Here is a 19,659-nt window from a genome sequence, read left to right as displayed (position 1 = left end):
ACATGTATTCGAATCTTAAATCCACTATAAGACACAATATTTTTTACTATGTTATTCTTCATGGTTCTGGAAACCTTATGTTTAAAATATGATTAATATTATATGAGGAAAATATCTTCCTTTCTTGTAAAATTCATTCATTCTGATGTGTTTTTTTTATATAATCTAATTTTGTTATCACAAAACTCTGCATATTGATCCTGTTTTTAAGATGTAAAATATAAAAAAGACCAGTATTTTAGGGAGACCTGGCCCTAAATACTAGTTACAGTGAGATTGATATAGACTTTCTTCTTTTTTTTTTTACACAATCTCCACTGTAACAATGGTCATGCTTCTATTGATGTTTAACGAATACTTTGATTTTATATATATAAAAGGTAAAATTTTTCTTTGAGATACTTATGTATAAGTATGAAAATGAAGTCAATAATTATATATTAGCATAATGTGAAAAATTCTGTGTTCAAATATATTGGAAATATATTAAATAATATTTTATTGATCCAGGGAGCTCCTGGCACCCCTGGTGAAGTATTACCAGAGGGCTTCTGCGGAAGTTTTACCTCATTGTCATGTTGTATATTATTGAATAAATGATTAGAAAAAAAAAGATATCGTGTTTGAAGAATAATTATTTCAATACAAAAAGTATCTATGATATATATATTTCTATTATTATAACTTAGCTGTTACTTTATCCATTTTTCCATGGAAAAAATACATTAAGAACATACATGTAAGTAGAACGATGCTAAAATATTAAATTTAGATAAGGGCAATGTCCCTAAACAAATACTTAAAGCGCGGCATTTCGTTATAATATAAAAGACGACAAAAAATCGTTAATAGATGAATAATAATCCAAGTCTTTTATAAGACAAGAATACCCAAAAAAATATGTCTAACAAGTTTTTAAAGAAAAAATAAACAAAAAACATGCTAGAACTATATATATATGTCTGAGAATTATGAATAGTACTACAGATATTCAGTTAATTAAATATTTGTAGAGCGAATTAAATTGTTAGTGTGATTTTAAATTTTAGAAAAGACAAACTGTTTAAAATTTAATACAATAGAATTTTTGGTTCTACATCACATATATAAAGTGTATCATTACAAAGGAAAAAAACCTTCCTTCAAGTAACTATATATACGTCTGCCATTCAGTATGCTTAACAGCCCCCCCCCCCCCCCCCGGCACTCTTTCTTCCGAAATCAAATTCTTAGTTATTATTTTCAGTATATATTAATTAATATTCAATGTGTATTGTACATGTAACACAGAAAATCTTTATACAAACATCAAAACAGTCATTATATACATACATGTGCCGACAGCGGTATTTTGATATGGCAGGGATTATGTTTTAAATTCAATTTCAAACTTAATCCTTCCAGGTATATACATGTATTGCAATTATTTATTCATTTTTTCCGTAGAAAAGCGAAAATCAATTTTAAAAATGATGTAAACAAAATCTTAAAACTTCTCGGGAAAACGAAGTGACTCTTTGACTTCGGCATGTTCGGTGAAGCGAGATTTAAGCACCTCCATTGTGTCGAATCATTTTGATTGACAGGACAAGCACGTGCACTTGGAGTGAATCGTTTGAACTTGAAGGAAAAAAACCGATGCTTACTGTCAAATGGATTTGTTAATAAAAAAAAATATTACTTTGACTGCCTGAAAAATTAGAAAAAAAAATTAATATATGAATTTTTATTCGATGCAACAAATCTCTCTCTCTCTCTCTCTCTCTCAAGTTTCTATCGCTGTTACATTTGTCATGTTAAATAAAAACTATGACAACATATTTATTATTTATTTAGTTCTGAAATTCTAATCTATTACAAATAACTTGAATGCTTCTATCCATTATCTTGTCCGAGTATAATTATGGTCGGGAAATGTCTTCAGATATACATTTACATGTAAAACTTAGCTTAGAAAATAACAAGACAAAATAAAAATAACTAATAAATATATATTATTGCATAAAATTTTTCAATACGAGTGAATGGTGCTATATGTCAACAGACCTTTATAAATTAATAAAAAAAAAAATCGGTATTTTACACGGAATCGCCGTGACATCGAAATATATATTATTTAGTTTTAATCTAATAATTCATTCTGTAAGTATAGTAGCTTTCTCTTCTGAAGTCCACGTTATTTTAATAGTCAAAAGAATAAGCAGATTTATTTTATTAGTAAATTAATTCTATCTTTTATACGACATGTGTTCGGTAACAAGCACACATGTTTTACGGCAATAAAAATCGTGTTATTAAAATATTGATTTAAAACATCAAACGTATGTGCAGAAAAAATGTTTTAATTATTTATTCACTTATTTATTTATTGTTTATTTATATTTTAGCATCTAACATTAGAATAAAACAGAATAATTTAAATGCAAGGAAAAAATCTGAGGCATTCCGAATAAATCGTTCATCTTGCGTTCACCGTTCGTTCACCGTTCACCCTTTGCGCTCCGTTCGCGTTCTGCGTTCACTCACCGTTCTCCGTTCACACATCGTTCACCAAGTTGCGTTCAGCGTTCACACACCGTTCGTTCACCGTTCGCTCTGCGTTCGTTCACCGTTCGCTCTGCGTTCGTTCACCGTTCGTTCAGCGTTCGCTCATCGTTCAGGTGGGAAAGTAGAAAGTTTCAGGGACTGTACTTATTGGCTTAGAATCATCAAACTTTGTCATTTGATGCATCTTGGGTTTTCAAAGCATGTCGACCAAAAAGTAGGTCACAGTGACCTACTTTCGACATTTTATGGCTAGTTTTGTGTATTTCAGGTATTGGTTTAGAATCATCAAATTTTGTCATTTGCTGCATCTTAGATTTTCAGAGCAAGTTGACCAAAAGTAGGTCACAGTGACCCAATTTTAAATATGTCAGGTACTGATTGGCTTAGAATCATCAAACTTTGTCAGTAGATGCATTGTGGGTTTTCGGAGAATGTCGAACCCAAAACATGTCAAAAATTAGGTCACAGTAACTTACTTTTGTCATTTAATGGATATATTCCGGTACTCATTGGTTTAAAATCATCAAACTTTATTTGATGTATCTTGGGTTCTCGGAAAATGATGATCAAGATATAGGTCACAGTGACCTACTTGTGACATTTATGGCTATATTTAAGTATAATAGGGTACTTATTGGCTTAGAATTGTCAAAGTTTGTCAGTTAATGCACCTTGGGCTTTCGAAGAATGTTGACCAATAAGTAAGTCACTGTGACCCACTTTTGATTATCTCAAGTACTTATTGGCTTAGAATCATAAATCTTTGTCAATTAATGCATCTTGTGTCCTCAGAAAGTTTCAATCAAAAAGTAGGCCACCATGACCTACTTGTAGTATTTTATGGTTACATTTAATATCTTCAGCCCTAACTGGCTAAGAATCATCAAACTTTGTCAGTTGATGCATCTTTGGTCTTAGGATAGATTGTTTGATTTATCAGAATAGCGATTTAAGGCCCTTGGGCCTCTTGTTTTTTATAAAATACTTTGAACAATATTTATCATTGAACAAATCTTGAAAATTAATGCGCGTAAATTATTGTGTGACATTTAAGGCACTAAAAATTAAGATATTTTGGGTTTTTAAAAACTAAATAGGTAATAAGTCATTTTCTTAAATTAAGCTTTTTACAACTCGGGTGCTGGTCAGTCACAAGTTTTGAGTACTTTAAACGACTTGAGTGCTGATCAGTCACAAGTATTGAGTACTTTAAACGACTTCAGTGCTGATCAGTCACAAGTATTGAGTACTTTAAAATAATTAAAGAAAAAGTTGGGGTCATTGATGTTAATTTTGAAATATGGGTCAAAATGTGATTTTCAGGCGGAAAATGGTGTAAATTTTATCCACACTTATTTGGCATATCTTCATTTTTTGGCATAAATTCTTGAAGAAAGATGTATAACTTGTTTTAACGAGGCTAGGGGGTGGCAGCCATTTTTAGACTATTTCAATCTCCTTTAAAAGGAGAGCTCCATATAAAGATATACAAAATGGTAAAATTTTAAAACTAAAACATATTAATTTTTTCTTTGCCAAATGATAGTTGACAGCTAAATATACCGTTAATTTGAGATTAAATTGTTGACCCGGCAGCCTCCTTGAATATAGAAATTAGGACCTATATTATATATTCATAGCAATATCATAATGGAAAATATTATCCGAATAAAAGTATGTGAGGCTATAGTTCCTAGATATTTAATTTTTATAAATGTGCAGATTTGCAGAATTATCTGCTTAATATTCTTTCATCACAAGAAATAGTCCCACATAAATCTTGTTTCTTTGTAGCTTTTTGAGGATTTTTTTTTTCATTGAATGTTAAAACATTTAAACTTTTGAAATAAAATAACTACTTGTGAATGATTCAAAAGGGTTTCATCTTTCCTGGCTCAGTGTTTCTTTGGAAGAAGATTTTCAAAGATTTTTCCTATACATGTTTATCCCGATATAAAACTTCGATCGGCCATTTTGGTCCCACCTATCCAGTGGAGTCTTAATTTGAATAAATTTGTATCTACATTACCTGAAGATGATTCCACGAGTTTCATATTTCCTGTCCTATTGAGACTTGTGAAGATTTTATTTAGAAAAATTCCTATATATATATATTCCTATATAAAACTTCGATCGGCCATTTTGGCCCCACCCTCCCTCCGAGGGTCATGCAGGTTTTGAAATTGATGTACATTCAACAGAGGGAGTTTAGTAAAAGATGGGTCTGGACAGGTAAAATGCCACGTACTAAATCGACTGGTCGTGTTACAAAAAGGAAAGGACTTTAATTTGAAACAAATTTATAGTCAAGGAAAAATAAAAGTCATCAGTACACATATACATGGAATAATTTTACATTAAGTAAAAAATGCGGACTATGTAACTATGTAAATAAAAAATGCGGACGTCATAGCAACTTGCGGACTTGAATCTTTACATAAATAAATTTACAACCATAATTGTGTGAAATTGTCACAAATATTTACATTATCCTTAAACAGTCCATATATTCCGTGGATGGTAATTGTTCTATTTTGTAAGGACTCCGGTAATTCATTTTGGCAGACAGTTTTTGTAGATGTATTGGATGCAGACTTTACTAGTAAGCTCGCTTGATATTTGTTTGCCGGTTCAAGTCAAAACATATTTCTCTGCTGTTTCACGTGGTTTTGAACATGTAAATATTAAAGAATCACTCTATTCCGTTTGAGGATGGTCCTTCATAATATGTCTCCTTACAACAACTTTACGGCAGTACAAAATTTTTTACATATCTCGCAGTAATATCTTGTGATCGTTAGATTGTGGATGAGATTGAAGTGTCTCTTTAACCCCCTTCCCCGCAGTCACGCATTTTAACGCATATATCATTTCCTATTTCTAACGCAAAATCACGCATATACCGTTTCCCCGCAATAACGCATTTTCACGCACTTTAAAAAATTCATTTAATCTTTACTTTAATGACTATTTCCTTCTACTTTATACTTGCAAAAATCTAATCAAATAAGAAATGTTATTTTTGTGTTGAAATATAGCGTAATAATATTATTTACGCTAAACTTTAGAGAAACGTGTACCACGCTAAAGGGTGCTTGCGAGGAAATGGTAAATTTATGTTTCCATGACGTGAAGATTCAGTGTATGTTGCATAACAGTACAGCAAGTTGTAAAGTGTTAAATAGCTTAAATTTGCCTTCAAATTTATTGCAAGCGATGTTGACTTTCTTTGGTACGGATTATTTGGGTCATCTGGGTTCTTCCTCATGGTGTATTTAACTTTAGCCATACTTCTGGTTAAGTCCTAGCGGATGTAAAGTTTTGAAGATGTGGATAAAGACCTCTTCTGTTCTTAAGCGTTGATTTTTGTTGTTATTGATTTTTTAAAAGCGGCGTCATGGAAACATCCTGTATGTTATGTAACTGTGACGTATCTGATTGTGACGTTGTAAATTGTGTCGTGAAATGGCGGGAAACGGGTTTTTGTTGATTTGCATTTTTGATGTGAGCGAAGTGTCCATACAAGCGTTCTTTAAGGGAATTGCTCGTTTGTCCGATCTATTGGAAAGAACATTTTTTACCTGTGATTACCTTTGATTACATAATGAATGGACTGCTATGTGGTATTGCAGTTAAGGTTCTGATTGATGGAATAAGTTTTACTGTTGAAATAATGCAGATACCACGGACTGCTTCCTTTACCTTCTGGAGTGGGGTTGAGGTTAGAATGGACTAAGATGCTTCTTAGGTTTGGGGGTCTTTTGTATGCTATTATAATTCTGTCCTTCAAATCGCATGTGTCAGGTGATTGTTCTAGTATGGTTTTGTATTTGTTTATTATAGATCGAAAATCTGGATTCAAGTTATTAAAAGTTGTTACTAAAGGAATGACACGTTTGCTTGTAGATTTTTGGTTTTATTAATAAGTAGTAACGACCAATGTATCCTTGTGATAACACTCTTTATTAATTAGGAAGTGGTGTCAACTGTCCTTGTTATGACAAATTAACCAGTAAGTGGTGTCAATGTAAATTTAATGTGGATTTTTAAAAGCATTTATTAAAATAAATAAGGTTAAATATTCTCTTTATATTAATAGTTAGGTCTATTTCTTTTCGAAGATTGAAATTTGTTTATCAGTTTTACGGATCTACTTTTCGTAAACCCTTGTTGAACCGGCGTTGCCATTGTAAGCTTTGTCATCCATTGACATTGTGCCCTATTCTTCTTATATAAGAATATTGCCTCAGTGCGGGTGTATCATCATTAAAGTCTCTTTGACATCAGTATAATGATAAAGTCCTGCAGGAACCCAAGGATTGGTCCAGCTCTCAGACCAGGGTCCGTTAAGGTAGGCCTGGTGACAGTTATTGAACCACCAGCCCCCCTGTTCCTTTACAGCACAGTCAATATTCCCATTGTCGTTATCTCTGTCCGGGGTACTAAAGTACATCCCAGACAGATCAGCGTACTCCTTACCAGTGTGTAGCATGCCATCACCTGCCAAAGTCAAATCACAGATAACTACTCTGTGCTGTATTAAGTTACATTTTATCATTGCATCATAGCTGGCACATGGGGCTTCTTATACTTAATACTAGTTCAGTAATATTTCATAACCAATTTCGGAAATTTTGTGTTAACCATATAGCCTGCTTAATTCGAACATTGCATTCATTCTTTCAATTAAAAAAAATCCGTACCACCAATTAAGCGAAAAGTTAAGTCAAGAAGCAAGTGCAAGGATATTTGAAAAAGCATTTCATAAAATGGTTATTACTAGAAAAGGGTTAGGGGAAGATCTAAATTGAAGAAAAAAAATCAGTACATGTAACAGCATGTTGAAGCAGAAAGTTAGAAGATCAAGTCTTACAAGACCACATGGATGGTGTTTATGAAAAGTGAAAACTTTAAAATTTTGAAAATGAAAGAGAATGAATTTAAAATCCCAGCACGTTAAATGATACATACATATAGTTTGTTAAATGCATTCTTTGAACTGACGGGACGAACCGCTTATTTCCACGAATCAGTAAAACAATATAAATAGGCAAAAAACACGAACCCCCAAAAATTCTAGAAGTGGTATCAAGTGCCTAGGAGGAGAAATCATCCCCTGTTGATCGATTACACCCAACATGATCCAATAGTATCGATAAGTATAAGAAACAAAAAAGCGATCAATGTTCCTGTTCAAAAATTGTACGACTCCTTGCTGAAATTAATTGTACGTGTTTGTCAAAAGGGTACCCAAATTGATTAGTTATAAAATTCATTCTTAAGCATGGAACAAGTAAGGAATTTCTTTAAATGATACCGTATGCATTAAGCGAAATAACCGTCTTAAAATTGATTGGCATCCGGGTTGTGTGTTTAATTTGTCATGTACCCTTAACCTCTTCTTGGGTTTGTGTGTTTACTTTGTTATGTACCCCTAACCTTCTCTGTGGGTTTGTGTGTTTACTGTTATGTACTCCTAACCTTCTCTATGGGTTTGTGTGTTTACTGTTATGTACCCCTAACCTCTTCTGTGGTTTTGTGTGTTAACTGTTATGTACCCCTAAGCTTCTCTGTGGGTTTGTGTTTTTACTGTTATGTACCCCTACACTTAACCTCCTCTGTGGGTTATTTCATACAACACTGTATCGTTTGGTAATGTTATGGAGACGTAAAGGGTGGAGTTCCTTCCCTTGGTAAGATGATGGATCACGGTTTGTGTGTTTACTTTGTTATGTATCCCTAACCTTCTCTGTGGGTTTGTGTGTTTACTGTTATGTACCCCTAACCTCCTCTGTGGGTTTGTGTGTTTACTGTTATGTACCCCTACACTTAACCTCCTCTGTGAGTTTTTATTTTTACTTTGTTATATACCCCTTACCTCCTCTGTGGGTTTGTATTTTATTTTAATAACAATCTACGTCACTCACCTAAGGTTCCATCCACCCATTCTCCTAGAAACAGTCTGTACTTGTCTTCCTCGTCAGAAATAGAGAACTGTCCGTACATTTCATACAACACTGTATCGTTTGGTAATGTTATGGAGACGTAAAGGGTGGAGTTCCTTCCCTTGGTAAGATGATGGATCACATCATTTCCTTCAATATGTTATTATTGAGTTCCCAACAACTGATTAAGTAATTACTTCTGTATTTCATTGTCGATACCACAAATGAAGGAAAAATCGATATGAGTGATAACATTTATGCACAAATGTATGTAAAAAAAAACTATACCAATCCAGTATGAATCTTGGGGATCCCCAAAACCTTCTTTGTATTCCGACCACGTCCGGTTAAATTCAACTGCGCCTCTTTTTCGTTTCTGGATTGCCTATGATTAATTGTCTACATATTTTTAGTAGAGTATTAATATTTATATAAAATAATGTGTGTACAGGTTTTTTTTTATTTTTACTACCAAAAAGTCAAATTTCACTGTATCAGAATTGCCAAATTATTTCAAGTATTAATTTCACTATTATTCAATGATCATATAAACAAAGCTAAACCAATGGTAAAACAGAAGTCTCAAAGAATTTCTTCTTTTGAGTAACCCACCCCCTTAAAAACACGTTTTACCAGAAAGTTTTGAGTGATAGGAGAGAGAGAGAAAGGAAATGCTTTACTGTCCATCCTCCTCCATTCATCTTCATGTCACAGTAGACATTAATCTGGCTCTCGTTACCATAGGGATTAATTCTGAAGACACCAGACTGTCTATGTCCGCTGTTATAGAGGCCCTCACAATCCACATCTCGTCTTAAATCTGTATTATAGAATTATAATATTTATAATATTAAGGCCTTCATTATCCACATCCCTACTTAAATCTGAATTAAAGAATTATTATATTTATATATCAGAATCCACCTATTGTCTTAAATCTGAGTTATAACATAATTATTTTTATAATATTTAGGCCCTCACAATCCACTTATCGTCTTAAATCTTAATTATAGAATTTATATATTTTTAATAAAGAGGCCCTCACAATCCACATATTGTCTTAAATCTGAATCATAGAATTATTATATTTATAATGTAGAGGCCCTCACAATTCATAATCGTTTTAAATCTGAATTATAAAATAATTATATTTATAATATAGATGCCTCACAATCCACATAATGTTTTAAATCTGAATTATAGGATTATTATATTTATAATGTAATCAAAGAATTTTATCACATTATTAGCACTTAATACAGAGGATAAAGCTCATTTCTTGTGGTGATTGAAATAAATAAAAATATAGTGGATTTTAAATATAAACAGCATAGAACATAAAATATCTGTGTCATAAACGTGTGGGGATTTTATTTCAATGTTCTGTAGTTGGATTAGAAATTTAATTCAATCTTGACGAGGGTATAAAAACATGAGTTGGATACAGAAAATCTTATCCCATCATAGACGATGGCAGATCCTGTTAAATGGAGAGAGAAACAGCATATTACCTTGCCAATACATATTTTTCAGATATTGATGAATAGAGGTTACATTTTCACTCAGACTTGTCAGCTTCTGATCAAATTCCAAAATACTCTTCTGATAATTCCTCGCAATCTTCTTGTTTTCCTGAGTAAGTATATTGAGCTGTCTTTTCATTGTTTCTACAGTGTGTTGCAAAGTGGAGGTCATTGTTTCTGTAGACGTCATTGTTCGATTCATGGAACTAACCTCATCCACTAGAGATCTAACGTCCTTTACCAAAGCTAAGCGAATGAGGGTCTCCTGATTTATGATTTGTCGCAAAACATCAATTTCCTTCACGGTAGAGTTCTGATCGTAAACGCCTGTAGTGTTTGAAATTGTAACGAAAAGAATAGTAACAATGACAAACTTCATATTTTTAGGTAGATGCAAAATACCGGGATAAAAAAATAGTAATTGGAAAGCTACGCTTTCATTATATACACACGTTTGGGAATTCCCAAAAACTAACCAGAGGTACACGTAGCTAATACTAGTCATATGTTTTTCTGCGTTTTGCTCAAATTGAAAGATGCGCAGAATACTTATCACATTGCAGGATTTACCGCACGATCGTCCTAAAATTATTGTCACTGTTGAAGCAGCTTGTTTTTAAAATATCAATATTTCACGGATACACATTGTATTGATATTTGTAATCGTATCATTATCATATCTCACGGATATATGGAAGAAAAAAATTACGTATGTGTTTTCGAATTATTCTGCATCTTCTTTAAAGATGATGGGTGAACAAGGAGAGTAAAATGTCTTAATCTTACATTTCAGTTCAAATATTCAATTTAATATTATTTGTCTTTGGAATAGAATCAATAAACTCAAAAGGGTCATTGTTTAAATCATATTAACGAGGCTAGGGGGTGGCAGCCATTTTTAGACTGTTTCAATCTCCTTTAAAAGGAGAGCTCTATATGAAGATATACAAAATGATAAAATTTTAAAACTAAAACATTTTAAATCTAAAATATATGAATTTTTTCTTTGATAGTTGACAGCTAAATATACCGTATCTAAATCAAAGAACTGAAAGTACTGAAAAGCGGTTAGCATGCTTTCATCGAATATGTACAGTGTACAATAACAAAAAATGCATTGAATGATGACATTAAAGTAAGCATGCATATCTTTTTCCAATGTCATCAGCGAAGAAGCAGACACGCTGAAGTTTGTATGTAGTACTTAAGTAAATGGTAAAACCAATAACATCCCAGACTGATGTCACAAATGTTTGTGTCAAAATATCAACCTGAGATTTTCAGTTTGAAACACAGGAAGTTCAATTTCAAAAATTTCTCCCTAATTGTCTCCAATGGTGGCGTCCAAAAGTGCTCAGAACGAAAAAAAAATTATGTTGATGTTGCAAATTTAATTGGCTTTCATGGTCTATTGATTCTGAAATTAGGTTTACTAACTGTAAAGGCTACTATAGCAAACAAATCAAAAAGAAAATAAAATGATAATTCAAATTCTTTAGATTGATTGATTATTGTTGTTTTACGCCGAGTCGGCAGTATTTCAGCCATATTTCGGCGATTAAAATAAGTTTGATCTTTTTTGAAATTTTTGGGTTTCTCTGGCGGCCCCCAATGAGCCTACTCTTTTTCGAAAACCAGAGAAACGATCTTTTTCGTGCCAAGGGGGTTGTTATCCTTGACACGGGGAACCATTTAACGTCCCATCCGACGGACTCTAACTTTAAAAATATATAAACAGTTACAATGTATAATTTAAACAGTTAAAAAATATATACAACATTGTTTCATCATTTTAAATTTTGCAGTAAAAATCAGTTTCACGTAAAAACTCTAAAATCGTATAAACATTTATATTTGCAAAAAGTTCATGCATCGTTTTAGGCTCACTGGGGGCCGCCAGAGAAACCAAAAACTTTACCGATCAATTAACCTAATAGGAATAGTCCGCCGAAATATGGCTGAAAAATTGCCGACTCGGCGTTAAACAATATACAATCATGCATCGTTTGTACATTTTTAAAGAGTCTGTCTCGACAAGGAGAAAAATCGATACATTCCAAAAGAATATGACTGATAGTCAACGGACATTCGCATGATATACATTCTGGTTGCAATTCCCGAGTAATTAAATATTCATGAGTAATTTTTGAATGACCAATACGTATTCTACAAATAATCACTTCGTCTTGGCGTTTCAAGCCGAAATTATATGATTTGTTGACTTTGTTTTCTATAGCATAAAGTTTATTCGTATCACAGAATTCCCAATAAATTTGCCAGAGTGAGTTTACATAAAGTTTAACAAAATATTTTATATCAGTCATGAGTGTAGGGTATTTTGAAACAAGCTAATTCAGAGAATTCGTGTCCCCCGCTTAGGGAAAAAGTCGGCTCCCCCTGACTGAATTTGTAGAATTATTAAATGTATACATGTATACTAAAAGAAAAAAAAATACATGTATGTCAATATGCATATAAAGATTTGATTGCTTATTCTTTATTATGTGTATAGAAGATTTTTTTTAATATGGAATATTTATCACACTGTAATGATGATTTTATAACCTCATAAATTTATTTCACATGCTGAATACTATCATTTAGTAAAATAAAAATAAAGTATTAAAAAAAAAAAGAACGGTCCGACCGAGATTCGATCCCGGGACCTCTCACATTGAAACCGGAGACATAACCACTAGACCACGGAGTCTCTTTACATGGAGTGAAGTATATGCAGAACTGAAGTCACATACATGTATATATTCATGTTTTCATGTTCGGTATTCTCAAAATTTTACACAATCCATGGTGTTTGATTTATTTAGCCTTTATTAAACAGTTCTAATAGATGTAATAAGAACATAAAGTCCGCCGAGAACCTGTTTTATACGCAATAACTCTCCTCATGCCCCTGCGCTAAAAATAGCGACATGTAATACTATAAATACTAATAAAACAAACGGGCGGGGCACTTTGAGAGGGGCGAGAGACGTCCTAGGGAGTTTTGGTATAAAATTACATTGCATCAGCTCAAAATCTTCTTGAAATATCGCCCGGAAATGATAGTGTTACACACAGACAGAATGTATAAATTTACGACCTTGAACTTTGACGTTTTGACCTCAAAATCAAAAGGGGTCTTCTTTAGGCCACAGGGAGTTGTTATGTAAAATTTCATTGCAATAGCTCAAATGGTTCTAGAGATATCGTGTGGAAACGAAAGTGTTTTAACAGACAGAATTTGCTTATTTATGACCTTGACCTTTGACCTTTTGACCTCAAAATCAATAGGGGTCTTCTTTAGTCCATAGGGAGTTGCTATGCTAAATTTCATTGCAAAAGCTCAAAGGGTTCTCGAGATATCGTGTGGAAACGAAAGCGTTACAGACAGACAGAAAGACGGACGGACAGACGGACGGACGGACGGACGGACAAACCCAAATTAATATCCCCCACTTTTCAAGCGGGGGACAAAAAGTAACATCATACTGAAGTGCTGCTTTTGCAGGTATGCCAATGTGACCGGGAATCCAACAAAATTCTATTACTTTACCTTGGTGAGTAAGATGATAATATTGGACTAATATATCTAAAATATATGGTTGTTCAATTTTCATTTTTTAATCGATTGTAAGCATGAAAGCGAGTCCGAGTATATTGTAAATTTGTTCGCAGTAGAAAATATATAATGAAGACCGCAACAAGGACAACGTACAAATTTTGATCAGACAGATGTAATTGTGAAACACGTATGGCATGCGAAGGATAATTTTTATGCCCCCGTAAACGAAGTTTTGGGGGTATATAGTTTTTGTCGTTTCCGTCTGTCTCTCTGTTTGTCCGCAAAACTTAAACCTTGCCCATTGCCCATAACTTTTGATTTAGTGAAGGTATAACTTTCATATTTCACATGTGTATTCCTTGTGACAAGATCTTTCTTTGGGTACCACAGAATTTGACCTTTTTACCTTGACCTTGGAGTTTGACACACTTTCACATAAAAATTTTACTTAGGCCACATCTTAAGCTTTAAACAGTAGATACCAGGACATTTATACTTCACATATGTATTTTTGCGCAAGACCTTTCATTGGATACCAACAACATTGACCCCTTGACCTTGTAGATTTCCGTATTTGTGAAAAAACTTTAACCATGGCCAAAACTTTTGAACGGTAAGGGATGGGACTTTCATACTTTATATAAGTGATCCTTGTAAGTAGTCCCTTCATTGAATACCAAGAACTTTGACACCGTTACTTTTGAGTTTGACCTACTTTAAACAGCAAATCTTGACCATAATTTCTGAAGAGTTAGGGCTAGTGCTTTCATACTTTACATATTCAATCCTTGTGGCAAGATCTTTTATTATACCCCCCGCAAACGAAGTTTGGGGGGGTATATAAGAATCACCTTGTCCGTCTGTCTGTCTGTCCGTCTGTCCGTCTGTCCGTCTGTCTGTGCAATCGTGTCCGGTCCATATCTTTCTTACAGAGGGACATTAGAATCTACTACTCCACATTAAGATTGCTCATAACCTAAGGGTGTGTCATAACCTTGACCCAAGGTCATTTGGGGAAGTTCAAGGTCACTGGAAGAAAATTTTCATAATTCGTGTCCGGTCCATATCTTTCTTATGGATAAACTTGGTAGGTTCTCATTTCACACAAAGATTGCCCATGACCCAAGGGTGTGTCATGACCTTGACCCAAGGTCATTTGGGGAAGTTCAAGGTCACTGGGAGAAAAATTTCAAAATTCATGTGTGACACATATCTTTTATGGATAAGCTTGGTAGGTTCTCATTTAACACAAAGATTGCCCATGACCCAAGGGTGTGTCATGACCTTGACCCAAGGTCATTTGGGGAAGTTCAAGGTCACTGGAAGAAAAATTTCATAATTCGTGTCCGGTCTATATCTTTCTTATGGATAAACTTGGTAGGTTTTCATTTCACATAAAGATTGCCCATGACCCAAGGGTGTGTCATGACCTTGACCCAAGGTCATTTGGGGAAGTTCAAGGTCACTGGTAGAAAAATTTAATAATTCGTGTCCGGTCCATATCTTTCTTAAGGATAAACTTGGTAGGTTTTCATTTCATACAAAGATTACCCATGACCCAAGGGTGTGTCATGACCTTGACCCAAGGTCATTTGGGGAAGTTCAAGGTCACTGGTAGAAAAATTTAATAATTCGTGTCCGGTACAAATCTTTCTTATGGATAAACTTGGTAGGTTCTTATCTCACTCAAAGATTGCCCATGACCCAAGGGTGTGTCATGACCTTGACCCAAGGTCATTTGGGGAAGTTCAAGGTCACTGGAAGAAAAATTTTATAATTCTAGTTTGATACATATCTTTATTATACAAAAACTTACTTCTGAAAAACCCAGCGGGGGGTATTTTGTCCCGATTGGACAGTTCTAGTTTGATAATAAGAACTTTGATTCTTTGATGTTGACCTTGGAGTTTGACCTACTGTTTAAAAAAAATTACCTTGGTCATAACTTCTGAACGGTTAGGGCTAGGGCTTCCATACTGTACATAAATATTCTATATTGCAAGACTTTTCATTGGATATCAATTACCTTGACATTTTGACCTTAACCTTGGAGGTTTTGGTACTTACTGAAAAAAAAATTTGACCTGCTAGTAGTATAGCCGACATATGGGGGGGGGGTAAACAATGGGCCTATTGTCTAGGAGAACAATGGGGAGAACAATGGGAATGACCTCTGGGTGACCTTTAGGAGACATGTCCGTGACCGAGAACAATGGAGCAAGGTCATGAGTGACCTATTGGTGACCTGAAGGAGGAACATCACCGTGACCGAGAACAATGGAGGGAGACCGTGAATAAATATATAGATAAGCTGTCACTTAGAGTTTATTAAAATACTGAAGTAGATATAATGTTATCTTTATCTAATTCAGGAAGAACATCATTATCAATGAAATGCGGTAGATTCTTTTATACACAACGAATACCCTTTGTATTTTAAATCCCCCCTCGTAATTTATTCATGCATGAAGACATCTCTGTATCCGTCACGATTAAACTTCAAAACATATTAACTGACACATGAATACATTTAAATACATGAAGACATCTCTGTGTCCGTGACGATAATATATTGGGGGAGGAATATTAAGGTAGATTTAATGATACCCTTAGCTGATTCAGGGATTTATCAGAACCTAAATAGGTATCTTTAACAGTATTGGAGAGAGCAAGGTGCCGGGGCCTTGTTTACATAAAGATCATTATGTTGTACAGACTTGTTCACATGTAGCAATAACCACCGTATACAACGGGTAACGCGGGGGAGTCGCCAAAACGAAGGGGGAGTCGCTTTCAACGTATGGGGGAGTAGATTTTCACCGCTTCGGAGTCAGAGGAGATGTGGGTCACGTCTTTTTTCGGTATATATAAGATGTATTTACAAAAAACAAATATCCCAAGGAAGATGGCAATAATTAAGCTTTATCGTGGTCATTTGTCCGGCTATCATATACGTCTAGTTTTCTCAAACACTTCGAAACTATTTGACAGTTTTCATATTTACGTTGATCGGGTAGTAAAAACATGCATGATTTGCGTAATCTACGGCTTGCGTAGGGATTCACATGTTTAAAACAGCGAGAGAAAACGTTAATCTTTTAAATGCAACAACTTAAACTTGACTAGACTTTATAGAAATTAATAATTAGGACATTTTCTCTTCAGATAGTAACGGTTACGTAGGGGGGAGTCGTTATGGGAAAGCACACCGCAGGGGGAGTCGCAAAAAAAAGTCAAATGCATATACTTGGTGTTGTTTTCATCTCTTTTATACTGCCAATTACTTTTTATTTGCTCATAGATATCTATAAATCTATGTTTGGTTATTTACTTTAAAATCTGAAGTTACGAAAAGAGATTTTTTCTGTGGCTTTATCAGTTCCAGAAAACAATTAGCAATTTAGATTACATGAACAATTGGATAATATATCATCGGAGCACAGGCACGTAGCATCGTTTTGAAAGTGTGTGTGTGTGGGGAGGGGGGGGGGGGTGGGTTAGTGGCCAACTTTTTCAAAACCAACTAACTATCACTTCCAATTTTTTTCCCTACAATCCTTGATATCACTATACTATGGTTATAAAGTATGTGGGGGGGCAACCATCTTATCAATGAACATTTACTATAGTAAAGGTTATGTTGGGAAAAAAAAGTGGGGGGCAGCCCCTCCCTCGGTTGCTACGTCCCTGGAGCACATGTGCTTGGGGACAAGACCCCCCCCCTCAGTATGTAATGTTCGTACATGTATATCACAAAAATTCAATTCACGAATTCACAAACCCTCACTTCCAATATGAAAGCCTCTCAAGAACAACCCGATTAATAATTTGGAAAATTTCTTAATAAAATCAAACATTTTTTATTATGGTTGTTGCAAAATACCTAAATTATACATTTTGTAGTAACTATTTAAGGAATGAATTTAATAGCTGCCCATTTTATACGGTATAAACTGGGTTGTGGCAGTTTACGCTTTATAAACCGCGAAGCGGTTTATAAAAAAGCGTAAACTGTTCCAACCCAGTTTATACCGTATAAAATGGGTAGCTATTAAATTAATTGCTTATTATCTAATTTTCATTTATTTGGTATAAGAAAAAAAGATGATTGTTCTAACAAAATGACTTCAATTTGTACAAAATTTGAATGTAACGTCAGGCGGATTGATTCGTTTTTGACGCAAGTCATTGTGACGAAGGCAACCCATTTTATACGATATAAAGTAATTTTTTATCCAATCAAATACAGCGTTAGAACCAGAATTAAATTATTATTTGCTTGTCAAACTTTTTCAGGTGAGTTTTTTTGTAATTTTTGATTTTATACTTTTAAAAAATGTTACATAAATTTACACTTAAAAGAATAACCTTTCTACTGTTTTCATAAGTAGTCAAATAAGTAGCTGTTTGACCGTGGAGCGAGATGTTGGACCTTTCGATGAGATATTGCACCATTTACGTCAAAGTGTGGGCGGGGTCAGCTGTCAGAACTTTACGGAATTGACAGTTTTTCAATGCAGTGAGGGTAAACAAAAATTTCATCATGATAATATCATAATAAACAGTAAAATGTATAACAAAACATTTATCGAATGTGTTCTCTAGATCTGGCAAAACATGTTTTGTCGACCCTTTGAACAAAACTATTTGCCTTCGGCCTAATCGTCTCGTGCAAACAGTTTGGTTCTTGGGTCCGACAAAACGCATGTTGCCCTCGAACCCTGTCTATGAATGTATAATGCTGGTTGCTTCAGACTGATTCTGGTACAACAATCCGCCATGCTATGTGTTCACGAAACTGCGAAAGGGGGAGGGGTAAAGGGGGTAACATGTTCTGAGGAACTGTAGATAGCTGGAGCAAGGTAAGGGAGGATATCATATGCATGATAATGAAATGTATATATTGAAGAAATAAATAAGTTTGTGGTTAATTATTTTTACATTGACACTTCTCATTTTATTTATCATAGACATACATTTTCAGCGCTTTAGGTAATATGCAATCCAGTCCCTTCTTCAGCATTCATTCTGTACATTTACCTATGTGTATTAATTAACCTCAGATTATCCAAAATATTCTCATTTAACATACTAATTCGTTTGTGCCTGAAGATGTGTTACTATACTGAGTATATGATAAATAAATAATAAATTGTGAATCTAATCGTGAGAATATACCAGTAAAATTTAACCCCCTTTCCAAGGAAAACGTCAAGAGGCGTGAAGACGCGTCAGAGATCTGCCTTTTGTCTTATTAAAAAAATGGTTGATATTATCAAGAAATTTTCCGTATTATAAATCTGGTTGATTTTTTTTTTATTGAGAGGCTTTCATATTGGAAGTGAGGGCTCGTGAATTGAATTTTTGTGATAAACATGTACGAACCTTACATAATGAGGGGGAGGGTCCTGTCCCCAAGCACATGTGCTCCGATGATATATTATCCAATTGTTCATGTAATCTAAATTGCTGATTGTTTTCTGGAACTGATAAAGCCACAGAAAAAAATCTCTTTTCGTAACTTCAGATTAAATAACCAAACATAGATTTATAGATAGATATCTACGAGTAAATAAAAAGGTATTGGCAGTATAAAAGAGATGAAAACAACACCAAGTATATGCATTTGACTTTTTTTTGCGACTCCCCCTTCGATGTGCTTTCCCATAACGGACTCCCCCCTACGTAACCGTTACTGTCTGAAGAGAAAATGTCTTAATTATTAATTTTTATAAAGTCTAGTCAAGTTTAAGTTGTTGCATTTAAAAGATAAACATTTTCTCTCGCTGTATTAAGTATGAGAATCCCTACGCAAGCCGTAGATTGAGCAAATCATGCATGTTTTTACTACCCGGTCAACGTAAATATGAAAACTGTCAAATAGTTTCGAAGTGTTTGAGAAAACTAGACGTATATGATAGCCGGACAAATGACCACGATAAAGCTTAACTATTGCCATCTTCCGTGGGATATTTGTTTTTTGTAAATACATCATATATATACCGAAAAAAGACGTGACCCACATCTCCTCTGACTCCGAAGCGGTGAAAATCTACTCCCCCATACGTTGAAAACGACTCCC

At 34.2% G+C, this 19,659-nt stretch overlaps 1 protein-coding gene across 1 annotated transcript; it reads right to left on the bottom strand.

The window, feature by feature from the left end:
- Positions 1 to 6,788: 6,788 nt before the first annotated feature.
- LOC134282448 (microfibril-associated glycoprotein 4-like) lies at positions 6,789 to 10,413 on the bottom strand. Its single transcript, XM_062764853.1, has 5 exons — positions 10,004 to 10,413; positions 9,173 to 9,312; positions 8,781 to 8,877; positions 8,475 to 8,642; positions 6,789 to 7,047 (listed from the first exon to the last, which is right to left on the bottom strand). The coding sequence occupies exons 1-5, from the start codon at positions 10,392 to 10,394 to the stop codon at positions 6,794 to 6,796; spliced, it is 1,050 nt and encodes a 349-aa protein (XP_062620837.1). The 5' UTR covers positions 10,395 to 10,413; the 3' UTR covers positions 6,789 to 6,793.
- Positions 10,414 to 19,659: the final 9,246 nt, after the last annotated feature.

Source organism: Saccostrea cucullata, unplaced genomic scaffold (assembly GCF_032062105.1).
Source record: "Saccostrea cucullata isolate Sc308-1 unplaced genomic scaffold, CSIRO_AGI_Scuc_v1 ctg2788, whole genome shotgun sequence".
Classification (NCBI taxonomy): Eukaryota; Metazoa; Mollusca; class Bivalvia; order Ostreida; family Ostreidae; genus Saccostrea; species Saccostrea cuccullata.
This window is presented reverse-complemented; position numbering and strand designations above follow the sequence as displayed.